The sequence below is a fragment of the Nicotiana attenuata genome, unplaced genomic scaffold, assembly GCF_001879085.1.
Source record: "Nicotiana attenuata strain UT unplaced genomic scaffold, NIATTr2, whole genome shotgun sequence".
Taxonomy (NCBI): Eukaryota; Viridiplantae; Streptophyta; class Magnoliopsida; order Solanales; family Solanaceae; genus Nicotiana; species Nicotiana attenuata.
This window is the reverse complement of record NW_017673562.1, coordinates 65,001-74,716: the sequence shown is the minus strand read 5'-3', so window position 1 is coordinate 74,716 and position 9,716 is coordinate 65,001. Positions and strand designations below refer to the sequence as shown.

General features: G+C 38.3%; 1 protein-coding gene across 1 annotated transcript; it reads left to right on the top strand.

The window, feature by feature from the left end:
- The first annotated feature begins 1,496 nt into the window (after positions 1-1,496).
- LOC109216733 (protein DOG1-like 1) lies at positions 1,497-2,321 on the top strand. The gene has a single exon (XM_019380909.1). The coding sequence runs from the start codon at positions 1,497-1,499 to the stop codon at positions 2,319-2,321; it is 825 nt and encodes a 274-aa protein (XP_019236454.1).
- Positions 2,322-9,716: the final 7,395 nt, after the last annotated feature.

Below are 9,716 nucleotides of genomic sequence, written 5' to 3'. Positions count from 1 at the left end.
CAAACTTTTCTGGTAAAGACATTCCCTCGGCCTTTAAGTCTTCTAACAATTTTTGAAATTCATTGATTTGTAGGTTCATCTCTTTATCATCCCTCATATGCCATTGATAAAATTTTCCTACTACAAATTTTATTTTGTAGCATCTTCAGCAGTGAATTTTTTAATTAAAGCTTCCCATATAGCTTTTGCTTCTTTATAACTGCAATACACGTCAAACAGTTCGTTAGAAATAGTTTGCAATATTGTATGACGACATACCTTGTTGGCATATTGCCATGATTCCATTATTTTATTATCAGCGTCTGCACTAGGTTGTGGATGCAGCAGTGCATGTGCAACACCATGGACATCAAGCAGTGAGAAAATACGTTCTTGCCAACGCTTGAATTTTCATTGGCAAAAATTTCAATATTTGACACATCTGGAAATGGCCTGGCATATGGCAGTGCGACTGGGGCTGGAGCAGCTGACGTAACGCCAATATTGGCGGTATCAGTAGTATTTTCAGCATCAGTGTTATTTGCCATAGTTTCTTAGATTGTAGGGAAATGACACCGAAAAATTAATAATAATAATAATACTGTAATAATATTATTTGTGAACGGATATACGGACTGGCTTGAGCCGTGCTAGGCACTGTCCTAAGAAACTATTTCAGCAATGTGAAATGTTTCCCCAGGATTAAACAAGCCTACCTCTATTAGGGAGGATACAGGAATCAGCAAAATAGTAAATTACAAACCCAGCTATATTAAAAGAGGGAACAAAATAAAGTAGACTATAAATGTTTTAAGAAGGAAGAAAAGGAACGAAAGAAGCAAAGTGAAGAATATACTGCTCCATGATGTCTACTTGTAAGCCTATTTATAGGCTAATTGAGGGGCTTAAGCCATGACAAATGTATGACACTTGTTTATAACTTTGTATGCAATTTGCCACATGGTTGAACACTTGACACTTGTTTATGATTTTCCATGCAAGTTACCACATGGTTAAACATTGGAAAATATTACAACATAAATACCTTTGGACATTTCCACATTAGGATTAGGAAGGTAAATATAAAAGAGTGTACAAAGTATATCTCCACTAATGACTCTTAACAGAAGAATGAATAGGTAGAGGTCCTAAGTTCAAAATTTACGGCCACTAATTTACAAAATTATTTATGCGGGCAAAGAAAAAAAAACAGATCCATACGTATATAAGCTTGGTGCAAACCTTTAAAAAAACATCTCATTTCTAATAGTTTAAACTTTTATGTACATTCATGCAAATTTTGCAGATAACTCCATACTACCGTAATTATTAATGCAAACAAAATCTTTTTGGTTTGTTATACTATATAAAACTATAAAGATTCAAAATCGGCAAAAAAGCGAAGGACAAAAGAACAAGACGTGCTCCTCGTTAGGATAACAGGATTGGATGTGAATAGTTCCAAATTTCATTAACATTACAAATACCTAGTGTTCATTCACATGCAAAAAAGTAAGATGACTTCCGTCAATGTAAGTGATCAAGAAGCTCAACACTTATGCTTTCAAGAATGGATGAAGCTCCAAGAACAAGACCTCTTGGAGCTCCTCCATGCCCACCACCATTCCTCCTCCTCCTCCGCCAGCACCTATCGCACTAGCGCTAACAGCGACAGCCACCTAAAACAACTCATTGCAAAATCCATCAAACACTTCCAAGACTACATTGACAACCGCAGACATTTTGCACGTAATGATGTCAGTGCCTACCTTGCTCCCACTTGGTGCACCACTTTAGAAAGCTCCATGCTCTGGATCTCTGGGTGCCGTCCATCCAGTTTCATTCGGCTTGTTTATGCGCTTGGTGGCAGAGAACTCGAATCTCATCTCTCTAACTATCTCCAAGGTAAGAGATATGGAGACCTCGGTGAGCTCTCGACCATACAGCTGAAATCAGTTGACGAGTTACAGATGAAGACGATAAGGCAAGAAAACCGGTTGTCACAGATGCTCGCCAGCTTGCAGGAGGAGATAGCTGATCAGCCAATTGCCATTATCGCCAATGAAGTGGGAAATTTTGCTGAAATATGTGGTGAAGCAGAGGAGGCCCTCGATAAACATGCTAAGTGTTTAATGCACGTTGTAGAAGAAGCTGATAAGCTAAGGATGGAGACTTTCAAGGAGCTGGTGATGAACATATTGAGTCCATTTCAAGCTCTTGAATTTCTGATAGCTAGCAAGAAGCTCCATCTTTGTATCAATGCTTGGGGTGAAAAAAGAGATCTTCAGCATGGGAGGAACAGAGGAACAGCAGAGAGAAACATCTGTCCAACTTTATCTTAAAAAGCAAAATAAATAAGTGAAAATGTTTATGTAAATTATGTATATATATGCAATAATATTTTTCTTTTTTTTGGTTTCCCACCCGGTGTCCGGTACCCGCATTGGAGCCCGACTATATCCGGATTCACGCCGCGTAGGGCCCCTTTCGGGGGGAGCGCTCCCTACCAAGGATTTTTCCATACCCAGGGCTCGAACTTGAGATCTCTGGTTAAGGGAGGAGCAGTCCCATCCACTGCACCACATCCTTTGGTGGTGCAATAATGTTTTGTTGATACTAAGTCCGGATTACTTTTACTGCATTCGTAATTTCTTCTAATCTCTTAATTGTTGATTTGGTATAATCTTTAACACAAAAAAAAAAAAAAAAAAAAAATTCCTTTAGTGTGATTTAGCATGAAGTCTAAATATCCAAAGTTAGTTTCACAATTTTCAAATAACCGGTATGAACCGCTCGGTATGTACAAAAACCAACTCTCGAATATACACAGAATTTCTCCAAGACCCGGAACATCGTAAGTCACAAGCTTCTAAGAATTTGTCTAATTGTTCTATACATCAGTATCTAGAAGAAGTAAGGGAAGAACAACACAAAGAGATAGAGGGAGACTATGAGGTTTGCGGATGCGGGCAAATATACCTTGAAGTCTCCGGAGCAGCAACAAGTATGCAACTAAAAGCGAGGCTGGTAGGAGGTACTTGAATATGCGTACAAAAACATGTGCGGAAGAGTAGCATGAGTACACCACAACGGTACCCAATAAGTGCCAAGCCTAACATCGGTCGAGTAGTGACGAGGGCAGGTCCGGACCCTACTGGTATATATGTAATAAATAAGGCAGTGTAAAAATATCGTAGTGTAATAAGAGACTGAAATTTAACAAAGAGAAAATCACGAAAAAATAACAGTACGGTACACAGGATTAATACAATAGGGGATCTCCCGAGATAATGTCTCGTAGTCCCAAAAGTAAAAGTGCAGGGGAATCTTCCGGGATACCGTCCCGTAGTCCAAAGTAAATATGCAGGGGGGTCTCCAGGGATACCGTCCCGTAGTCCCAGAGTAAATACGCAGCTCAAGACAATGGAAATAACAGTTACAGCAAGAAATCCTACAATTTAGACTAAGTACAAGTCAAAGAAAAAGTCCACTAACCATGATGCACAGAATTCAAATAAGCACTTAAGGCACGTAGACATGCTATTCTAGGTTAAACAGGATAACAACACATGTTGGTATAACTCAATTAAGAAGAAACAGGTTATTACTCAGTAAAAATCGGATTCCACAACAAATAGCTCGTGTACGCACTCGTCACCTCACGTAGACGTCAACATATCACAACAGTACCAAATCCTAAGGGGAGTTCTCCCACACAACATTAGACAAGCCACTTACCTCGAAGCAAGCTCAAGCAATCGGTAACAATGCCTTTTCCACGAATATCCGACTCTAAATGGCCCAAATCTAGCCAAAAGCAATTACATACCATAAATATAACTATAAGAAACTAATCTAATTAATGAAATCAAGGCTTAAACAAGAAATTAGAAAATCGACGCAAAAAGTCGACTCGGGCCCACATTCAGAATCGTGTAAAAGTCACAAAATATGAGCGCTCATTCACTCACGAGATCACTCGTACCAAAATTATCAAAATCCGATGTCAAAATCAAATCAAAAACCAAAATCTTAGTTGAAGAACTTCTCCCATTTTTCTAAATTTTTCAACCCAAATTCGAAATTAAAAGATGGAATTAATGATAGATTAGTGGGATATAACCAAAATCAAGTATAGAATCATTACTCAATCGATGCCTCTGAAAATCCCTCAAAATCTCGTCCAAATCTGAGCTCTCTATCTCAAGTTTTGATAAAAATGGCCAAACCCTTGATTTTGAAATGTTTAATACTGCCCAGGCATCCCTTCTTCGTGAACACAGAAGAACTCTCGCATTCTCGAAGAGCAACTTACTCCAGCCCAGAATTCCTTCATCGCGAAAGCGACGTTCATATCGCGAACGCGAAGGTCACTCAACTCAACCCTATGCGAACGCGGGACCAATATCGCGAACGCGGGGCAAAAGGGCCTGGGGACCCAGCTGGCCATTTCCTCTACATGAACGTGGGACCTCTATCGCGAATGCATAGACCAAGTACCTCAGTGCTTCGCGAACGCAGGACCTCCATCGCGATCGCGAAGCACAAAAATCTCACCTGCCTCCAGTTCCTCTTCGCGAAGACGAGACTTCCCTCGCGAACGCGAAGAAGAACCGGACTCTTCAGAAAATCTGCAATTCCTTCACAAGTCCAAATGATCCGTTAACCACCCGAAATCAACCCGAGGCCCCCGGGACCTTAACCAAACATACCTACAAGTCTTAAAACACCATATGAACTTAGTCGAGCCCACAAAACACATCAAACAACAACAAAAACAAAAATCATCCTCCAATCCAAACTTAATGAACTTGAAACTTCAAACTTCTATAACCGATGCCGAAACCAATCAAAACACCCGATTGACCTCAAGTTTTGCACAAAAGTCATATTCAACATTGTGGACGACTCCAACTTCCAGAATCGGAATCCGACCCCGATATCAAAACGTCCACTTCCGGTCAAACTTCACAAAAATTCGACTTCTTCCCATTTCAAGCCTAATTCAGCTACAGACCTCCAAAACACAATTCGGACACGCTCCTAAGTCCAAAATCACCCAACGGAGCTAACGGGACTGACGAAACTCCATTCCGGAGTCATCTTCACACAGTTCCGACTACGGTCAAAATCCTAAGACTTAAGCTTTCGTTTAGGGACTAAGTGTCCCAAAATACTCCGAAACCAAAAACAAAACCTCCCGGCAAGTCACATAAGCAGAAACAGATAACGGGGAAGCAGTAAATAGGGGATCGGGGCTATTACTCTCAAAACGACCGGCCGGGTCGTTACATTACTCTAAAAAAAATTATTTTTTAAACCTATGTTACACAGTAAATTTATTGATAATTTTTATTTGAGTGTTTCTATTTATATTTTATTTTTTAATCTATTCAAAAATTATATTTAGCTCCCTCTTTTCATACATTCTTTTCTACTTTAATATTTGATTACCTTTCTCATTTTATAGTTAGCTGAAAATTTAAATAATGTAATATACTTTTGCTAAATTATAATTTTGAATTCATCAAAAGTATAAAAAGATAAGTATTTTATTATTTTTATAAAAAAACCTATCAACATTTTAATAATTATTAATTTGTGTTATATATATAATATGTTTGTCTTATATATAATATCATAATATTATATTTATATTTTTCATTATGAAATTATGAGTTGTATTTATTGAATAAATATTTTTTTTGGTAATTAAATTTCTTATTACCAGGGAAATATTTACAAGTATATCAAGAACCCTCAAATCACATAGATTTGGACATGCAGCCCCAAATCTAGTGTCCTCAGATCTACATAGCTATTCATCTACAAACTATGGATAAAATCAAAATTCTATAAATGTCTCGCTATCTTAGAATTCATTATTCCACGACAATGCACTTCTTGGATTATCAGTTTGATTATTTCCTCGCTGCTTCTTTGTGTTCCTCTGAAGGTTCTCCAATTTCGTTCTTGCCAAATATAGTAAACTGTACAGGCAAGTACCATTCTGAATGTTGCACATATTTGCTTCTTTCCTGAACCATGCTTTATTGCCCACTGCTTTTCAGCCTGCCAACCTTGTATATTCCTTTGGATCCCCATCCATTGTAGTAGTTTATGCCATATATTTGCTGAGTAGATACATTGAAAGAACAGGTGCTCATGACTTTCTGCTACACGTTCACATAATGAGCATGTCGAGCTTATTGCTATGCCCCATCCCAGTAGTCTGTCTCTTGTATATAGTCTTTTCAGGATTGCCAAGTACAAGATGAATCTCCATTTAGGACTTCCCCAATTATTACACATAATTCTCCTCCACTCCACTTTAGGTAGATCACCTCTCAATTTGTTGTATATCAGTCTGATGGAGTACTTCTTCATGCTCAACACTTCTTCAATTGCTATACAGTTAGGTACTTACCAGCTCCCAGAATTTTTTGTACCAACCATGAAGCTTGGTTAGCTTTTGCTTGCCATATTACTTATCTCTTGATGTAGTAAGCATGAATCCACTGTATCCACAATCTGTCCTTCTTCATGTTTAGATTCCACAGTTGTTTGATTAGAGCAGCTCTATTCCATATGACCATACTGTGATATTTAGACCCCCTGCTGATTGTGGCCAGCATAACTGTCTCCAAGCTACTAAGGCTTTTGCTTTGGTTTCTGTTTCACCTGTCCACAGAAACCTCTTGTAGATTGTCTCAATTGCTTGTAATATCTTCTTAGGTAGGGGAAATATATGTGACCAAAATGATTGGATAGCAAACAGAACACTCTTGGTCAGCTGTAACCTGCCTGTATAGGACAAGAATTTTACTGTCCAGTTTTTGATTCTGCCTACCATCTTATCTAGCAGAGGTTGGCATTGAGCAACAGATAATCTTTTACTACTCAATGGGACTCCCAAGTATCTGAAAGGCAAGGAGCCTTTAGAAAAACCTAAGCATTGAATAATGTTTTGCTGCATATCTTCAGTAACCCCTCCAAAGTAGATGTTGCTTTTCTCCTGATTAGCAATCAACCCTGAAGCCTTTGAAAACTGTTGAAAGCAATCATACAGTAGTTCTACAGACACCACATCTCCTCTGCAAAATAGTAACAAGTCATCTGCAAAACTGAGTTAAATTATATTCAGCTTCTCACACTTAAGATGGTAATTAAAATCAGGATTCTCTCTAAGTGTCTTCAAGCTCCTTGTAAGGTATTCCATAGCTAAGACAAACAAATATGGTGATAATGGATCACCTTGTCTAACTCCTCTCTTGGCATCAAAAGGAGTTGTTGGCTTTCCATTAATCACAATAGCATAAGACACTGTAGTAACACATGCCATGATCCAAGAAGAAATTTTCCTGGGATATTCATCTCTGTAAGGACTTGTTCAAGGAAACATCATTCTACAGTATCATATGCCTTTTGCATATCAATTTTGACCATACATCTTGGTGATACACCTTTTCTCCCATAACCTTTAACAAGTTCATGCCCCAGTAGGACATTGTCACTAAGTATCCTCCCTGGAACAAAGGCTGCCTGACTCAAATCAACTAAGTCTCCCACTACTAACTGCAGCCTATTTGTGAGCATTTTGGAAATAATTTTGTAAACTATAGTGCAATAGGATATTGGCCTAAACTGCTTTATAAATGTAGGATTTTTCACTTTTGGAATCAAAGTAACTGTTGTCCTATTTATTGGCTTAAACATTATGCCATCATCAAAAAACTTCAGGATAGCTTCTGTGATATCTTCTCCAATTATATGCCAAGTCTTCTTGTAGAAGTAGGCAGTGAAACCATCTCCACCTGGGGCTTTTGAGTCACCTATCCCCTGCAAGGCTGTCTGCACATCTTCCTTAGTAAAAGGTTCTATGAGTTGAAGCTGCTGTGATCTTGTATGTCTTGGACCAATCCTCATTATGCTAGGATTAATAGTAGGCATGTTTTTTGTTGATCTCCCTAATAACCCTTCATAGAACCCTATTATCTCCTGCTCAATACCCTCTGAATTACTAATCACTCTTCCATTGTTATCTGTTAAACTCTTTATTTGATTCTGTGCTACTCTCCCTTTCATGCTTGCAAAGAAAAAAGCTGTGTTGGAATCACCTAGCTGAAGACATTTTATTCTAGACCTTTTGTTTATATATGCTCTCTTCTATATTACTCCATTTCTCCAGTTGTTGTTTTGTGATTTTCTTCACCTCAAACATATCAGCTGTAGTGTTAGTTGTTCTCATCTGTGCTTGAATAGTTGATAATTCTTCCCTTATCTGCTGCACCTTCTTTGTTCTATTGGAGAACTCTCTTCTGTTCAAACTCTTCATCCCTTCTTTGATCTGTTTCAGATTATACCATATACCCTTCATATTTTTATTCTCCCTTTTCCAGCTGCTTCTTATTATTTCTTCAAACTCTGCATGTTCAGTAAGACAGTTGAAGAATTTGAAAGGTCTCCCTTTATACTTCATTCCTGCTCCACCTCTATACATAAAGGAGAGTGATCAGAGAAGTGAGGATCCATCACTGCAACTTGTAATGGTGGCATATTCATCATCCACTGTGCATTTACAATAGCTCTATCAATTCTACTAAACACATGACTATTTGTCCATGTGTATGCTCTTCCCACAGTTCTTAGTTCATTGAAGCTGCAATCCTCCATTAGAGCTCTAAAATCCTTGATTTCATTGTCTTGTATTTCTGTACCATTTACCCTATCTTCTTTGTCCATTACAGCATTAAAGTCCCCCATGAGCAGCCAATTACTATCTGTCTACGAGTCAAATTTCCTTAATTCTTCCCACATGTCATATCTTTGAGCAACAGTATGTAGTCTATATATAGTTGTAAATGCAAACTGCTTGCTGGAGTTGCTATTTCTGACTATACCATGAATATATTGGGTATGAGATTGCAACATAGTGAATTGAATACTATTTGCATCCCATAGAATCCAGATTCTACCTCTTTCATTCACCTTACTGTTTGAGCACCAACTCCAGCCTGGTGCACATTTATTTATAACCTCCCTTTCTTTATTACTCTGTACTCTATGCTCAACTACTGCTATAAGATCTATTTTTTGATTTTCCAAGAAAACATTCATCTCCTTTTGCATATGAACTTTATTAAACCCCCTCACATTCCATGTCACTATCTTCATATAGGTTTCTGGTTAGTTGGAATTATCCCTTCTCCTTCTACCCTACTACATCCAGCTTTATCATCATCTGCCCAACATATTTTACCTTCATTTGCTACTTCTCTCAATGGAGAAAAGCCATTTGTAGTCTTTATCACTTGCTGTATAGGACTTGTCAGTCCCACCTTGCCCTTTGCTTTAGTCCATACTTGTTGATCTGCTTTTGGATTCTGTGCTTCATCTCCTTGATCAATCTGTTTGCCCATGTCCTTCTGTACCTGCTTTGTTGGCCCTATTTCCACCCATTGAGTTGTTGCTTTCCTGGCTTGCTGTATGTTTCCACTTACATTGGTACTCCTGCCTTGTTGTTTAGGCTGATGCTGTTCATTTTGTACTCTTCTGTTTGTTGTTCTAGGTCTGTCCTGATCTCTTTCACAATCATGCCCCACCATCAAATATTTCTTACAATACTGGGGAACCCAGTCATACTTCACCTCTTGCTCAAACTCTTTTCCTGAAGGGTCTTGGATTTTAACACATTTAGGTAACTCCTTGCTAATATCCATCTCTATAAGTACTCGAGC

What these genes read in the sequence shown, in the direction of transcription:
- LOC109216733 (XM_019380909.1), top strand. Translation starts at nt 1,497, where the DNA reads ATGACTTCCGTCAATGTAAGTGATCAAGAAGCTCAACACTTATGCTTT.